The sequence below is a fragment of the Helianthus annuus genome, chromosome 2 (assembly GCF_002127325.2).
Source record: "Helianthus annuus cultivar XRQ/B chromosome 2, HanXRQr2.0-SUNRISE, whole genome shotgun sequence".
Classification (NCBI taxonomy): domain Eukaryota; kingdom Viridiplantae; phylum Streptophyta; class Magnoliopsida; order Asterales; family Asteraceae; genus Helianthus; species Helianthus annuus.
Window position 1 is genome coordinate 152,561,909 of NC_035434.2, and position 16,618 is coordinate 152,578,526.

A 16,618-nucleotide genomic window follows, 5' to 3' on the forward strand; every position below is an offset into this window, starting at 1 on the left:
AGAAAAAAAAATGGTTAGTCCTAATGCCTCCATCATTTACTTACTTGGGTTTAAGTTGGTAAGGACCGGGAATGAATCGTCGTGGCAAGTTCTAGAGTTGTAAGAACCAAGCGGCTATTCACACAAGAAACGAAAAATGAGCATTTAGTCTAAAGATGTAAATTTGTATGCTCAATAAAGGCTCAAAACTCACTTTTGTGGGAATGGGTTTTTAATGTGATCAAATATATATAATCAAATTTTAACTAGACTTGTTATGTCGTTTCATAATTTTCTTATGTTGGTTCTTGTTATCACGACGCTCTCGGTTGTAAATTTTATAAAAATATAACCTTATTAATCTTGTGATTCCTAACTTAAACTTTAGACAAGTAAGAAAAATTGAAAATTTTTGAAAAAATTTGGGGTGTTTAGCGGTTCCAATAGAGTTTTGTGTAAGGCTTGTTGTTAGGACTTGCAAAATTTCAAAGTGTTAGATTCCCCCCCCCCACTTAAATTACACATTGTCCTCAATGTGTCCCAAAAATAAATTTTTAGGTTGATTGGATGTGCAATGTGGTGTTAAAAAGCAAAGATTTATGTTACTGGCAGTCTGGACACGGCCCCGTGGGGACCGGACACGGCCCCGTGTTCAGGTGCCAGTAACAGAAATTAAAGAAATGAGAGAGAAGCCTGGACACGGGGGCGTGTCTGCTGAACACGGCCCGTGTCCAGTTACCTGAACTGGGCGTTTTTCTGCAGATGGTTCAGCACGGGGCCGTGTTGGTTGAGCACGGCCCGTGTTGAGCCTTCTGTAATGGAGATTTGTGTCGGGTTGCTTCGTTCTTTGTGCATGGGGCCATTTTTCTCGTTCCCTTTTTCATCCATTATCACCATGAGTGTGTTTTATTCCTGCAAATTAAAACTAAAAGATTAAACTAGACTAAGGATAGTTCCGCGGAATGCCTCCGTGGTGCGCCACGTTTATAAGGGTCCTTGGCTAGACCCAATGTGAGGTTATATATTTTCTGAGTGTGATGCTTGGCGTCCCATGTTACACCGTCGGAGAGCAGCATCCAAGCTCGAATCAATAACCTTCATGTAGTTGACCGGGTCGTCGTCCTCTATTCTCTTCCCAACTCCGAATTTTACTTCATCATCCCCATACCTCAAGGTGAGTGTTCCGTCATTCATATCTACCACCGCTTGTGCGGTGGCAAGAAATGGTCTCCCTAGTATGAGGGGGACCTCGGTGTCTTCCTCCATATCGAGTATGACAAAGTCGGTTGGATAGACGAATCTGCTTACTTTTACCAAGACATTTTCAATGACACCTTGTGGGAATTTGACGGATCGATCAGCGATTTGTATGCTCATTTTTGTAGGACTCGTGGTTCCCAGGCCGAGTCTTTTAAACATTGATGAGGGCATGAGGTTAATGCTAGCCCCAAGGTCGGCTAGGGCATTACGAACGGGAGACTCCCCTATTGAGCAGGGAATCGTGAAGCTTCCGGGATCGATTTTCTTTTGGGGAAGTTTATTGAGTACGAGGGCAGAGCATTCTTCGCCTAAATTAACTAATTGCAAATTTTCAATTTTCTTTTTATGAGTGAGGAAGTCCCTCATGAACTTAGAGTATTTGGGCATTTGGGTTAGGACCTCAATAAAAGGAATATTGACATGCAATTGCTTCAATAGACTTTCGAACTTTGCGAATTGCTCATTGGTCTTTTGACGAATTAACCTACCGGGGTACGGAACTCGAGGAGCCTTGGTAGGTTCTGGCGATAGAGGGGAGTTCTTTTCCTGCAGAGGTGTGGGTACCGTTTCTTCTGTTGGCGGCGGCGCTTCTGCAGGCCCTACGGTGCGGTTTCGTAGCGTGATGAGGTGAACTTGCGCTTTTGGGTTTGTTTCGGTATTGCTAGGTAATGCGCCTTGCGGTCTCTCGGCAAAATTTTGAGCTATTTGATTTAATTGTTTTTCTATGTTTTGAATACTAGCTTGTTGATTTCTAAAATTTGATTCTAATTGTAGAAATCTTTCCGAGTTTTTCTTTTCAGTGTCGGAGATGAGGCGAGATACAGTATCTTCAAGCCTTTCTCGTCCACTTTGTTGTTGAGTGAAATTTTGTGACTCATTTCTTGGTTGTTGAAAGTTTGTTCGTTGTGTTTGTTGGTTACTACTATTGCCGGGTTCTCTCCAACCAAGGTTTGGGTGGTTTCGCCATCCTTGGTTGTAAGTTCCCGTTGGGGGACCCGACGTCCTAGGTCTATTATCAATGTAGTTTACCATTTCTTGTTGATCGTCCGTTTCTTTCATACAACTCCAATTTTCATGTGACCCACCACACCCTTCACAAGCCATAACCGAGACTGTTTTTGTCATTTCCAATTTTTTTATTTTTGAAGAAAGGGCCTCGATTTGGGCTTGTAAAGAAGTGCTTTCATCGACCTTATGGGCGCCCGGGGCAATAGATTTATTGCCTCGGGGGGTGTGCCATTGAAAATTGGTTTGAGCAATTTCCTCAATTTGGTTATATATTTCATGCGGGCGTCGATTACCTAAAAGTCCCCCGGAGCTAGAATCAAGTGTCTGCCTTGTGTGTGGCAACAATCCATTATAGAAAGTGGATACTTGTTGCCATATCGCAAGGCCGTGATGTGGACACTTGCGTAATAACTCCTTGAACCTTTCCCAAGTTTCATATAAGGATTCCCCGTCCTCTTGTGAATATGTATTAATTTCAGTCACTAATTTAGCAGTTTTAGCGGGAGGGAAATACTTATATAGAAATTTTTGGGCTAGTTCATCCCAGGTGTTTACCGATCCAGCTGGGAGGGCGTTGAGCCAAGCTTTCGCTCGGTCTTTTAGTGAGAAAGGAAACATTCGGAGGCGGATGGCGTCATTTGATGCTCCGTTGATCCGAAAGGTATCACATATTTCTAAGAAATTAGTAATATGCAGATGGGGATCCTCGTCCGCAAGCCCATGGAAGGTTGCGGAGTTTTGGAGCATTTGTATCAAATGCGGCCGAAGTTCGAAGTTATTAGCTTCAACATTCGGAGCATTGATAGCGGCGCCTAGGTTACCTACGGTGGGTCGTAGATAATCCATGAGGGTACGTTGGTCCGCCATTGGAAGTGGATCACCCGAAACCTTCTCTTGGTTTTTAGCTTTTAATCTTTTTCTGAGAAAGCGTTCGGGTTCCTCTAGAGGTTCTTTTATGTCCTTATTAGAACTGGAGCTCATACACTATGTAAGATTGGCGTCGGGTTCCAAGTCCTGCAATAAAAACAGAAAAGAATGCTGGTCAGAAGGTTCACCACGGCCCCGTGTTCAGCGAACACGACCCGTGGTCGGAGTTACAGTAAATGTTTTCCAGATCCCAGTTACTGGAAGTTGGACACGGGCCCGTGTTGCACCGACACGGCCCCGTGGTCAGCCTTCTGTAACTTGGAAAACTAAAAACTGCCAGTAACGATGCTGGGCACGGCCCGTGTCCGACCAGGCACGGCCCGTGCTGAGCTCTGCAGAAGCTGAAAAACTAAGAAAATCCTAAAAAATTTAAAAAGAAAAATAAAAATATGATTAGGCCGTTGATTCCTAACTTTCTTAAAATCCTTGTGTCCCCGGCAACGGCGCCAAAAACTTGATGCGTGTGTAGTGTAATATAATTTAGATATATAATTAAGCCCTTTTTACACCTTTAGCCAAGTTTTAAATTTATAAAACACGATATTCACTAACACTAAACACACATATGGGCAAGTGCACCCATCGTGGACGTAGTATAGTGTTGGTAAGATACCAAGGTCGTCCAAGGACACAAGAGCTTTTAGTACCGGTTTATCCTCAACGTCTAATCAAATCAAAAAGTTAGAAAAAATGTTTTTTAAACTAAGAAAATAAAAACTAAGTAAATGCTGAAAAATAAAAATAAAATAAAAACAGATAGACAAGATGAATCACTTGGATCCGACTCGTGTATTAGTATAACCTTTGATTATTTTCGCACTTTTGCACTTGTTTAAGAGATTATCTTAGTTATTGTAGTTGGCCCCTCTTTTGAAGGAGACGTTACCCTCAACCCAGTAGTTTGAGTCAGCAAGGATACAATCCTAAAGGTTTGGATTATTGGAAGATAATGAATTAAGTTATTAATGCAAATTATGGTAGGCCCCGCTTTTAGCGGTGACGTTACCCTCGACTAAGTAGTCTGAGTCAGCAGGGATACAGTCCTAAATAGCCGGGTTATAGTATTAATAGTAGTTAACTTATGAGGGGGTCAAAGAGTTTGGATCCCCGCCATCCAATACCTATGGGCATTGAAGGAGATCCTACTAAATTTGACCCAGGTCCCTTGCAGGACCTCTAAACGCTGAACAAGGGCAAGACCCTTACCAAACCGTTCCCTTAACCCCCGACCAGGTAGCCAACATACCTCCATATAGACCGTGGAGATATGAATGGTGAAAATCTTTTATTTTATATAGACAGTAAAATAATGCCAAGACACCACAGACAAACGATAAGGAAAGATCACCTTCAACATAAGTAACTAGTTATTAAAGTCATTAATACAAAACCAAATAAAAAGTGCAAAAGATTAAAAATAAAAAGTATTATACTAAACACTTGTCTTCACCAAGTGATGTAAGAGACTTAGGCAAACATGGCCTTGATTGTCAAGAACTCTTACGATCAATCTTGGATCCCGAGACGACTCACACACTCTACGATGGACAATGGATGATGGTGGTGGATGATGGTGTTATGGTGGTGGTGGGTGGTGGATGAAGTGTGAGAGAGGTGGTGTGCCAAGGGATGGATTGGAATGAAACCAAGCACTCCTATTTATAGGCTGAACAGAAGGCTGGGCACGGCCCCGTGTCCGCTGGACACGCCCCCGTGCCCGTCTGACACTCTCTCTCTTCATTAATTGTAATTCGCAATTACAATTAATGCGCCTGCTGTACTTTCGCCACGCCCCCGTGCTCACTGGACACGGCCCCGTGGTGGGTAATAGAAGCTTCTACAGGTTTGTCTTTTCTGCTGCTTCTTGGGCACGGCCCCGTGCTGGCTGAGCACGGGGCGTGTTCAGGCTTCTGTTTTCTCTTCTTTGCTTGGGGAGATGCCGTTGAGGGTTCGTGCAGTCTACTTTTATTCCTTTTCTTGTATTTATGTTAGAATTAGCTGTCTTTTTGCTTCTTTTGTGAATTTGAGCTCATTTCGTCCTGAAAATACAAAAGGAAGACAAAAACACTCTTTTTCCAACATTAGTACTTAAAAAGGGTTAGTTTTATGCCTTATTTGATGTAATTTATATGTTGCATTTTACACACATTAATAGCGCCTGCCGTTTTGGTGTTACCGGCGTTTTGGCGGCGCTATGTTTGGGCATACCGCCCCACTACGTATTGTCTTAGTTTTAACTATCTATTGTTCAAGCATTTTTATTCGTTCCCTTTACCTCGAACTAAACATATAAAATCATGATTGCTAATAGGAAATGTGGGATGAAGAAGAGTAAATTAAAAGTTTTGTCCTTTTATCTTTATATCAAATTTCAGACGGTATTATTTTCCTCTAAATTTGTTGAGTTTTGTACTTAATGTTTTAAGATGTTACACATTTTATCCTTTGGCACTAACTCATTTAATTTTAAACGCAAAATTGGGTCATATGCAAGGCACATGAGGGCAACTTAGACCTTTCACTCTTTTATTATAAAATAATATTTTAAATAAATATAAATAAAAAACAACATATATATATATATATATATATAGATATAGAATCTTGAAACCCCCCCTCTCTCTCTCTCTCTCAAAATACTCTATCTTTCTCAACTCTCTTTCTTTTTCTCTCTAAATTTTGGCGTCTCCGACGAAGCAATATCACCCACGATCTGGTCTTCTATCCGGTGAAGCACCACACACCACCATCTAAACCTCTACAACCACACCACTCCCCCATCACCCACTCTCTTTCTTTGTCCCAACCACCACCCATTACGCCCACCTGCCAATTAGGGCTGAGCAATTCACGGTTCTAAACCACCAGAATCGGGGAACCCAACCGGAACCACTAGATCCGACCCATATTATTTTCTTAGGGTCCGGTTCCGCTTCTTAAATTTGGGTGAAACGGTTCCCGGTTCGGTTCAAGAGTGTCGGGTCTATTTAAAGAACCACTAGAACCAGTTGGAATTTTAAATATTTATAACTCTATTTATTTAATGGGGTTTTCACCTTCATACGACTAAGTCTACGACCTTCCATATTCTTATTCCTTCCTTTTATATTCAATCCCATTCCATAATTCCATCTTCAGGTTTCATTCCAATTCGCCTACGTCTCTCAGGTACATCTCCTTAACCCTAATCGCATTCCATAATGATTTTACGTGTTTTTTAGTTGGATTCTCCATTATCGAAGTCCTGTACTTGTATGATTTCAGTAGAATTCTCCATTCTACATTTGAATGTTGCAACTTTTAGTTATATGTATTAATTTGTTTAATTATTATTTTTATTTTATTGATAATTTTGAGATTTAATTGACAACCGCTTCTAGCAAGAACACTTTACACGAGAACCGTTTAACCCGGTTCCAAAATAAACTGAACCGGTTTTTAAACGGTTCGATTATGGTTCTTATATTCATCATGTAACGGTTCCTGGTTTGGTTTAGTTCGTTTCTGAACTGTTGCACAAACCTACTGCCAACACCACCACTCATTCCCTTATCACTAGCAACCACCACTGCCACTGCCACCATCTAACCACCGTCACTGCTAGTTCACCACCACCAGTCGACTAGCACCACCCACCCTACACCCCTCCATAAACCATCAGACCACCGCGACAACGCCATTAGATAAAGGACCCCTGTGTGATGCGCAACCCACATCTTTCCTTCACCACCGATACCGCCATCTGTCGTCGCCACCACCACAATTTGAAACCCTAACAACGCACATAAACGTTTGTATCACTATAAGGAAGATAAAACATTTAAATTGGTAAAATTATTTAGATTTAGTCGATTTTCAAACCAAATATATGTTTAAGGGTTCGATTTTTAGATTGGTGAGATTTAGGGTTTGATTTTTGATGGTTCGACTTTCAGATCGTTGAGATTTAAGGGTTGATTTTCATATCAGCGAGATTTAAGGTTTGATTTAGAAGGGTTTAATTTTCATCTGAGGGGATGGTGGTGGTTGTTGTGATAGAGAGGGGGTATGCGTGTGAGAGAGAGAGATAGTGTATTTAGAAAGAGAAAGCGAATGGTAGGGTGAGGCGAGTGGGTGGGGTTTTTTTAAAGATATTTATGTATTTGGATAAACAATGACAATACAAACCTCACATGTGGTCCACTTACCTAATTAATAATAATAATAATAATAATAATAATAATAATAATAATAATAATAACTGGGTTAGAGGCAAAGGATAAAACGTGTAACATTTGGAAACATCAAGTACAAAATTAATCAGTTTTAAAGACAAAGGACATACGTTGAAATTTGATATAAAGATATAGGACAAAATTTGTAGTTTGCTCGATAAAGAAAGAAAAACAATTAATAAACCAAATGCAAAAAGGTTCATTTCATAAAGGAGAAGAGTAAACTTCCGATTGTCAAGGAAGATTGAAGGACATGGCCTTTCTCTTTTTATTTTGCTTCGTTTTTTAACTGTGGCATGTAATCGTACAATGTGTGTTTGTTATGATTCCACCGAACATATTTCAGTTAGGTAGTTTATGATTTTGCTAATGGTATTCGTGTTTGGTTTATAGTTTTAGTTTGCGTCCAAACTTATACTATTCTGCCAACCACTTGCATTTTTCGGGCAATTTGATTGCTCGGATCGTAGCAAAGATTTTTATAAGTTTTACTTATTGTCTATCTCATATGCTTTGTTAGTGGACTGGATCGAATCCACTTGCTTAATTTATTTTTTTGTTATTTTTGAACTATTTAAGCCTTCTCGATCGGCGCGAGGCATGGATCGAGGCCCGTTCGTGCATATTTTATATTGTTCGAACTTGTACATAGATAAGATATCGTTTGTTTTGTCTAAGAACGTAGATCGCTTTATTTAATAGCAGATAGCATAGTTTCCGGGGCAAACCCTCCCGATTCTTACAGGAAATTGAAAATATATTCGGGGCATTACCCTCCCGATACTACATGGAAAAGAGAAACATAAAAATAAAAAAGAGCAATCTTTTTGAGCCGTGGCGACCGTGCGATTACATAAAACATTTCTTCAGATGGACCCCATTCCATGTTCTCGGTATAGGGGTTCCATCGATTTTTTAGAGCACGTAGGACCCTTTGTCACTAGCTTCCTTCACGCGATACGGTCCTTCCCACTTGGGGGTCAATTTTCCTGGAGGCTTGACTCGGCTTGCGTCGTTGCTCCGGAACACGTAATCTCCGACTTTAAACTTTTAAAGTTTGGTGCGGGCGTTGTAGTACTTCTCGATTTTCTTTTTGTACCGAGCTTCTTTGATGGCTGCTATGTTCCAGCGTTCTTCTAGCATGTCGAGATTAGATCAGAGCTTCTGCTCGTTTTCTTCCTAATTTTTGCATCTTTGATTTGGGAGTCCAATCTCTGCAGGGATCACCGCTTCGGTGCCATATGTGAGACGAAATGGCGTTTCTCCGTTATTGTCTTGTGTAAGGTTCGATGAGCCCATAGGACATTCGGCAACTCATCTGCCCATCCTTTTCCTTCGTAACCGAGCCTTCTCTTGATCCCACTGACGATTCGGCGGTTCATCTGTTCGACCTGTCCGTTCCTTTGAGGGTGAGCGACTGAAGAGAAGACTTGGTTAATCTTCAAACTTTCACACCATCGTTTGAACGGATTCTCCGCAAACTGTTTTGCGTTATCGCTCACTATGTATAGCGGGAGACCGAAGCAACACACGATTTGTTCCCAGAAAAACCTTGTTACATTGTAACCGGAGATGACTGTGAATGGCCTTGCTTCCACCCACTTAGTGAAATAGTCTACTGCAACCAGCAAATATTGAGCGCTTCCACTCGATCGCGGGAAAGGCCCAACTATGTCTACTCCCCACTTTTGAAAAGGCCACGCGACAGTTACTTTGATCATCTCATTCTTTGCTCGGAGACTTATTAGTGTGTGCTTTTGGCACTCGTCACATTGCTGGAGTTCTTTCACTGCGCTGCATTCCGGGGCAATAATACCCTGCATTCTTTACTTTAGTTACGATCATTTTTGGCCCGGCATGGATACCACAAATACCATAATGTATTTCCCTGATGATGTAGCTGGCTTGCTCCGGATCAAGACATTTTAATAAAGGACCTAGGAAGGTCTTTTGGTATAAAACCCCTTCTTGCATTTGGTATTGAAGTGAATTGATCTGGATTCTTCTAGCTTTCGCCTTATCAACTGGCAAGACATCATGCACTAAGTAGTTGATGATCAGAGTCATCCAAGTTTGGGCTGGGGCTTCTACTTGCATGACCTGTGGAGCGACAATCGAAGGTGCGGTCAACACTTCCACCCGTACCTCCTTTGCGAGGAGGCTGAATGACACGAATGCTAGGTTGCTTAAAGCATCGGCCTTTTTGTTTTTGCTGTGGGGGATGTGTTCCGCCTTGCATGAGTCGAACAGTGCCATTGCTTGCTTTATTGCTCTAAGTACTCGATCATGTTAGTTTCTCTTGCTTCGTATCCACCATTTACTTGGTTTGCTACAAGTAGAGAATCAACATGGGATACGACATTTTTTGCTCCAACTTTGGCTGCTAAGCGTAAGCCGGCCAATAATGCCTCATACTCGGCTTCGTTGTTGGAGCTCTTGAACTCTAGTCGGGGTGCATACGTTATGTCTATGCCATCAGGATCAGTTAGTATTAGTCCGGCACCTGCACCTTCGGCACTCGAAGCTCCATCTGTATACAAAGACCAGGGTTTGTTTGGAGCTTGTTCCATTCGTTCCACTTCCTTGTCCTCCGGCATTTCGAAAAAAATCGGCTATCACCTGCCCTTTCAATGGGCCTTTGGTTCTGAAGGTGATGTTGAAAGCGCCTAACTCAATCGCCCATTTTGCCATTCGACCCGATACTTCAGGTCGTCGGAGGACGTGCTGGATTCTTTGGTCTGTACGAACCTCGATTGGGTGAGCTTGGAAATATCGCCGGAGCCTTCGTGACACATGGACCAAGGCCAGAGCTAATTTTTCCAAATTTGGATACCTTGTTTCGTAATCTTTTAACGTTCGACTAACGTAATAAATGGGAATCTGAGCTCCGGTTCGATGGGCGACTAAAACTGCACTGTTGGCGCCGCGTGATGCGGCCAAGTACATTGTTAGCACCTCGTCTTCTTTTGGGACGGTGAGAGTCGGTAATGTGCCCAAGTAGATTTTGAGTTCTTCAAAAGCACGAGCAGCCTCATTGGTCCATTTAAATTCTGATCTGAAAGTCTTTCGTAATACGTCCATAAATGTGAGCGACCTGTCTGCAGCTTTCGACAAGAAACGATGGAGGGCAGCCAACCGTCCGTTTAAGGACTGGATCTCTTTGACCGAAGTCAGATGCTTCATAGTGAGAACAACATCTATCTTGTCGGGGTTGGCTCGTAAGCCACGTGACCCAACCATGACACCTAAAAACTTCCCTTCTTCTACTCCGAATGTACACATTTTATGGTTCAACTTCATGTTGATGCTTCGAAGTCGGGTGAATGTTTCTAGAATATCTTTCAACATAACTTCTTCGTCGTGACTTTTGATCACGATATCATCGACATATACTTCCAAATTTCGCTCGATTTGGTCTTTAAAGGCTTTGTTCATTAACCGCTAATATGTAGCACCGGCGTTTTTCAAACCGAAAGGCATCTTTATAAAGCAATAGATCCATTCGTTAGTGACAAAGGTTGTCTTATCTTCATCTTCGACCGCCATTTGTATCTGGTGATACTCTTTGTAAGCGTCAAAGAAACATTTCAGCCTGAATGTGGCAACATAATCGATCTTTTCATTAATTTCCGGTAATGGAAAGAAATCTTCGGGCATGTGTCATTCAAATCGGCGAAATCGGTGCACATTCTCCAGGTGTTGTCTTTCTTCCGCACCATAACCGGGTTTGATACCTAATTTTGATACCGGACTTCTCGGATGATTCGAGCATCCAAGAGACTTCTTACGTCTTTGGCGATTGCTTTGGCTCGATCTGGTGCCATGTGCCTTTTTCTTTGTGCTATCGGTTTAATTGATTCTTTCACATTCAACCCGTGTTGGGCCATGGATCTGGGGACTCCCTGCATATCGGAATGCTGCCAGGCGAAAACATCAATTGAGTTGCTTAGCAACTCCCATAGGAGCTTCTTAGTTCGCTTCGGGAGCTGTGCCCCAATTGCCACTTGCTGCTCTGGGAATTCCGGATTAATTGCCCAGAGTTTCGTAGGTACTTCAGATTTTTTGGAACTCGTTTCTGCGGCGTGTCTCACCTTTGCAACGAATGAATTTGACTCAGAAAGGATAGTGGCGATTCCTGCTTCGGTAGGGAATTTTATAGCTCCATGTATTGTAGAATTGATTGCTCCGAGAGCTCTTAGCCCAGGACGCCCGAGTATCACGTTGTGTGATGAATGAGTACCGACGACCAAAAAGGTTAACTGAACGGTCCTGTTTTTATCATTATCTTTAAACGTAGTTGGGAGGGTAATTTTTCCTATCGAACGAACAACCTCTCCCGAGAAGCTTATCAACGGAGTGGATACCTCAACGAGCCTTTTCTTTGTCTGGGGAGCCAGCTACTGGAAACACTGTAAATACATTATTTCAAAGGCACTTCCTTCATCTACGTATATTCATCGGACCAGATGTCCTGCGATCACAGCCGATATTGTAATCGGACCGTCCCGAGCATCCTCCGGATCGATTGGGGGGAAGTACGTAGGTTGGAGCTTCCAAGCTGCCATGTGTTGGTTCGATCGCTTTACTCCTCTTGGTGCGGCGGATCGAATCATATTGATTCCAACTTCGGTATTTGGGTTGTCGGTTGCGGCTGTTGACTTCTTGCCATCCTTTACTTCTTTTACGAGGTGAGAAAGTTTTCCGGACCGTACAGCTTTTTTGATTTCATGTTTTAGCGCCCAACATTCATCAGTCATATGCCCCTTGTCTCTGTGATATTCACAGTACTTTTTGGAATGTTTGTCGGATGTAGGACGTTGCTTCGAAGGCACAAGAAATCGAGTGGTTTCCGTACTAAAGATCTCGCTTGGCGACTTTGTTAATTCGGAAAAGGTATTGAAACGCACGTTACCAGTTCGAAAACTGCTTAGATCAGACTTTTGGTACGGACCACGACTGCGACTCCAATTGTTATTTCTATCCTTTGGTGGTGATGCGTTCCGCCTCCATGACGCGGTTCGAGCCTTTGCGTTTTTTGCTGCTATTTCGTTCGGCTGTCCACAAGCGCTTTTTCCTCGGACAAAGGCTCAGGCTCGTTCCATAAGTACTTCTATGGTTTTTGGGAGATATTCATGGAGTTTTTCTACGAGCTGATTATTTCGTACTCCGTGACAGAAACCGGAAACGCGGAGTTGATCAACTACTCCACTGATTCGCATACTTTCCCGATTGAATCGATCAATGAAATCTTCAACCGATTCCCCATCACGACGCTTTATGTGGTGGACTTCCGTGATGTCTTTCGAGCAGCGTCGCTGTTCGCAAAAGTTTTGCAGGAACATTCGTTGGAAGTCCTCGAAATGATCGATCGATCCTTCCGGTAATCCATCAAACCACACCCGTGCCGATCCGGTGAGAGTCTGAGCGAACATATGACACCATGCTGGCATGGGCCATTGTTCGACTTTGGCCGCTCCGGCGAAGGCGAACATATGATCGTCCGGATCGGACGTACCATCGCAAAATTTCAACGTTGGAGGCATTTTTAGCTTCGCCGGTAGTGGTGCATTAGCGATCCTTAACATGAACTTTGACTGAGAAGTCATGAATGTTGGCTGATACAGCATGATCAACTCTTGATCCTGAGGATTTAGACCCATAGATCCCTGGCGAAACAGGTCGTACAGACCGTTATTTACTGGAGCATTCGTGAGAGTGGAAACTTGTGAAACACATGTTATGGGAGTGGAGATTACAGGACTTACCATAGATCCAGAAGCGAAGACTCCGGTGGAGATGGGATTAGCCCCTAGGTAGGCACAACTGAACAAGTTTGTCCGGAGACTCTGTAACATTTCTTCCCGATGTTGCTGCTGCTGGAGCTGTCGTAGCAAATCGGCATTGCGCAACAGGAAAGCATTATCAAAATCAGGCAACAACGTGGAAACCGGAGCGGTGACAGAAACCGTAGTTACAGAACTTGCAACTAAAGAACTTGCAGGTGGAGGTATCGTTGCCGTACCCAACGAAGCAGCCGAGATGACGGGAGCTGCGAAAGCAGCTGTTACAGGAGCAGCCCTACCTTCTAGAATGTCATTATAAGATGGGAAAGTGTTTGTAGATTCCATAATTTCAAATGAAGAGAATCAACGCAGTAGACTTTGTGAATTCGAGGGGATAGCGCCACTGAAGACTCAAAAACTAGATGCTCCGAGCTGGATTGAGCAGAGCTTCAGATGACCTTGACAGAGACCTGTAAGATCACAGGAAAGAAAACACACCGTTAGCCTCGTCACAGGGAGGGGGGCCTCTCTGTGACCAAGCTCGGGCGGGAGAATAAGTATTTGAGGAGGAGAAATAAGTCAGTGAGAGAGAGAGAGAGAGAGAGGAGAGTTTAGAGAGAGAAAGTAGCGATTACCCTTTGATGGAGGTCTTGACGGGGTATTTATACTTTTTGGGTATGCTGACGTGGCGAGTTAGTTAGGGTCGGACCAATCGCTGTCAGGTAGTTAAAGCTGTGGGCCCCCAGTTAGTTAAGGAAGATCTATTGGTTGATCGTTCCGACTGGGGACACTGGGTCCGACCAGCCCCTTGAGTCATCGGTCCGTTCTTATATTATTAAGTATTCGGTCCGACCCAGGACGTATCCTCATGATGGTCCTTTACATGGTTTCAATTCATTCCCTTTCAATATGTTTAATCAAAAAAGGTTATTGATGATTAAAATGCTCGTGAGACATTTTTTATGAACTTATGGCGGATTTGTGACAGAAATTTTAGGTAAGGCGATGTTTCGTCACTAAACAAATTTGCGAAGGGAATCAATTTGTGATGCAACTTAGCAACTATTTTTGTAGCCGCTAAATCAACAATGGGGTTGAATGTTTGATATGGAGTTCCCGAAGGTTCTTTTGCAACGAAATTACGACATACTTTGTGATGGGAGCAATTTGCGTGTAACATAATCAATTTGTGTTTTGCGACAGGGTTTAACGATCATGAAATGGTTTACATGACTTCTAAAACTCGTTTGTTTTGTTTTTCTACTTTTGGCTTGTTACAAACGTGAATCTCATAGATATTTACGAAGTTTTAAAAATTATTGTAATACAAAATACGAGCATTATTCATTAATTGCAAACAATAATGTCTCGTTACAATCAAATGTGACTCTATAAGACCTGTTATAACATATTACAAATAAATATACAACTAAATATGATCTTTCAAGATATGTTATGAACTCCTAACATTTGTAATTCTTCTATTTGAAGTAGTATTGCGTTGGTAACTGCAATCAAGAAAACCGATTGATTAAAAATTCTTGATTTTACCATAAACAATAAACAAATAGGTGAAGAGTACTAAGATAATATAAACAAGATAACAAAAAATAGAAAAAAAAAAAAATCTCAACATGTGCATATATGTACAAATCTGCACCATTTAAAACAAAATTTTCGGAATATTTTTCTCACGGGAGAAAAGCTTAGTGTAAAATGTGGATTTTACACAAAAGCTAATGATGGTGTTTCTCTTTTTTTTTATATACCCAGTGGCGAAGCTTGAAAATTTTTACCAGGAGGTCGGAAGTTACCGAACCTAAAAATTCTATATAAGTAATTTTTTTATAAAACCGGGGGGTCGAAAACGTATATACCTAAAGAATTCTATACGAAACGTATATAAATAACACTACTGAGCGAAAAGTTCGGGGGGTCGGGCGCCCCCCGTCCCCTTGAAAGCTACGCCCCTGATATACCCACGTTATAGATTTAACAACTAAGCTAATGTGTAGTGTATTAACGTCCCTATTAACATAGAAGATTTTCGGACGTGACACAATCCAACCTGGGCGTGAGGGGCGTTAGCCCCTTTGAGCGTGCCTCTTCTCACGATTTGAATATGCAGACATGGGGCTTGAGGGGGTGTTATATTTTTTCAGCCGATGATGTTTAAACACACCATACTCATTGTTTTATTTTTCTTAAATTCGTTTCATTTAAAAATTATTTTAATTAATGGTGTACAGAGAAAGCGATACAAAAAATGAAAAAAAATATGAGTGAAAGTCCTTAAATTGAATTTCATATGTGTAGACTAAATCCAAGTAGTTATAGCTTTTTGTATTCTCTCATGTACATTTATATATTGTAATCTTCATATGTAAATTAATGCAATTGATTTCATCAAGTCTTGATCTTCTTTGAACCTTCATATTCTAACCCTCTTGTCGATACAAAAGGCGCCATTGTCCCTCATAAGGACTTTTCTCAATGGTTTCGCTAAAATCGTCTTCTGTTTAGTGCACCGTAACAAAACGACCTGAACAACCTTTCCTTTCATGCACAACCACTCGCGGGATATAGGAGCTTCGTTCCTCACATCCACCAATGTAGCTTTCACTATGCAACGTGCAACTAACTCCATGACTTGGCATCATCACCTATGTCACTCGAACAATAAAACATTTAAGCGTTTGTCATGTCTTAGTATTGTTTGATTCTCGTTTTAATGACAATTGTAACTATTGTCATAAATAAAAAGAGTGAATTGCAATTTACATTCTTTAACTTTTGACCAAATTTTCGACGGTATCCTTTAACTAACGAAATTACGATAGACATCCTTTATGTTTTAATTACTTTACATGTGATGCCCTTTTGTCCTAACATAGATACTTCTTAATGTTACATTCACCCATGTGTCACTTACATGAGGGTGACCGAGGTATATCCCACCAGTACCTTCGCAACACCTAATCAAAGGTGTACACAGGGTGTACACCTCATCTGGTCCGAATTGAACCCGTAAAACCCGCATCCATCGGCAACGGGTTCCCGAGCCAGTGGCGGATCTAGGATTCGCGCCAAGCGGTAACGTTTTATAAATAAGCGGTAATGAAATAGAAAAAACGTTAAATTTTTCCAAAATTTACACTAATTTTACACTACCACCAGAGCGCCAAGGGATAGCGGGCGTTACTCTCTGTTATACACTAGATCTGCCCCTGTCCCGAGCTACCCGAAGCCTACACCATCTTCCCTCGCAAACACACACAAGTTTTCTTCAGTAACTAGTCAAGGAATTCTGTACCCGATTGACTGAAGATGGTGTACCCAACCGGGTATGATTTCTAAATTAGGTTTACCGACTACGCCTCGCCCACCCTAACTATAGATATGTCACATTCAAAAAAATTATCTATATGTTAATTTACATATTTTGTA

At 41.8% G+C, this 16,618-nt stretch overlaps 1 protein-coding gene and 1 non-coding gene across 2 annotated transcripts; one reads left to right on the forward strand and one right to left on the reverse strand.

Moving 5' to 3' along the window:
* Window positions 1-2,629: 2,629 nt before the first annotated feature.
* Window positions 2,630-2,736, forward strand: LOC118489823. Its single transcript, XR_004887836.1, has one exon. It is a non-coding gene; the product is annotated as a small nucleolar RNA R71 (small nucleolar RNA).
* Window positions 2,737-9,652: 6,916 nt separating this feature from the next.
* LOC118486280 lies at window positions 9,653-10,823 on the reverse strand. Its single transcript, XM_035982604.1, has 2 exons — window positions 9,968-10,823; window positions 9,653-9,918 (listed from the first exon to the last, which is right to left on the reverse strand). Exons 1-2 carry the CDS (start codon window positions 10,821-10,823, stop codon window positions 9,653-9,655), a joined length of 1,122 nt encoding a protein of 373 aa, XP_035838497.1.
* Window positions 10,824-16,618: the final 5,795 nt, after the last annotated feature.

What these genes read in the sequence shown, in the direction of transcription:
- LOC118486280 (XM_035982604.1), bottom strand. Translation starts at nt 10,823, where the DNA reads ATGAACAAAGCCTTTAAAGACCAAATCGAGCGAAATTTGGAAGTATAT. An exon ending in AAATGCCGGAGGACAAGGAA is followed by an intron (nt 9,919 to 9,967) that starts GTGGAACGAATG and finishes CTTTGTATACAG; the next exon opens with ATGGAGCTTCGAGTGCCGAA.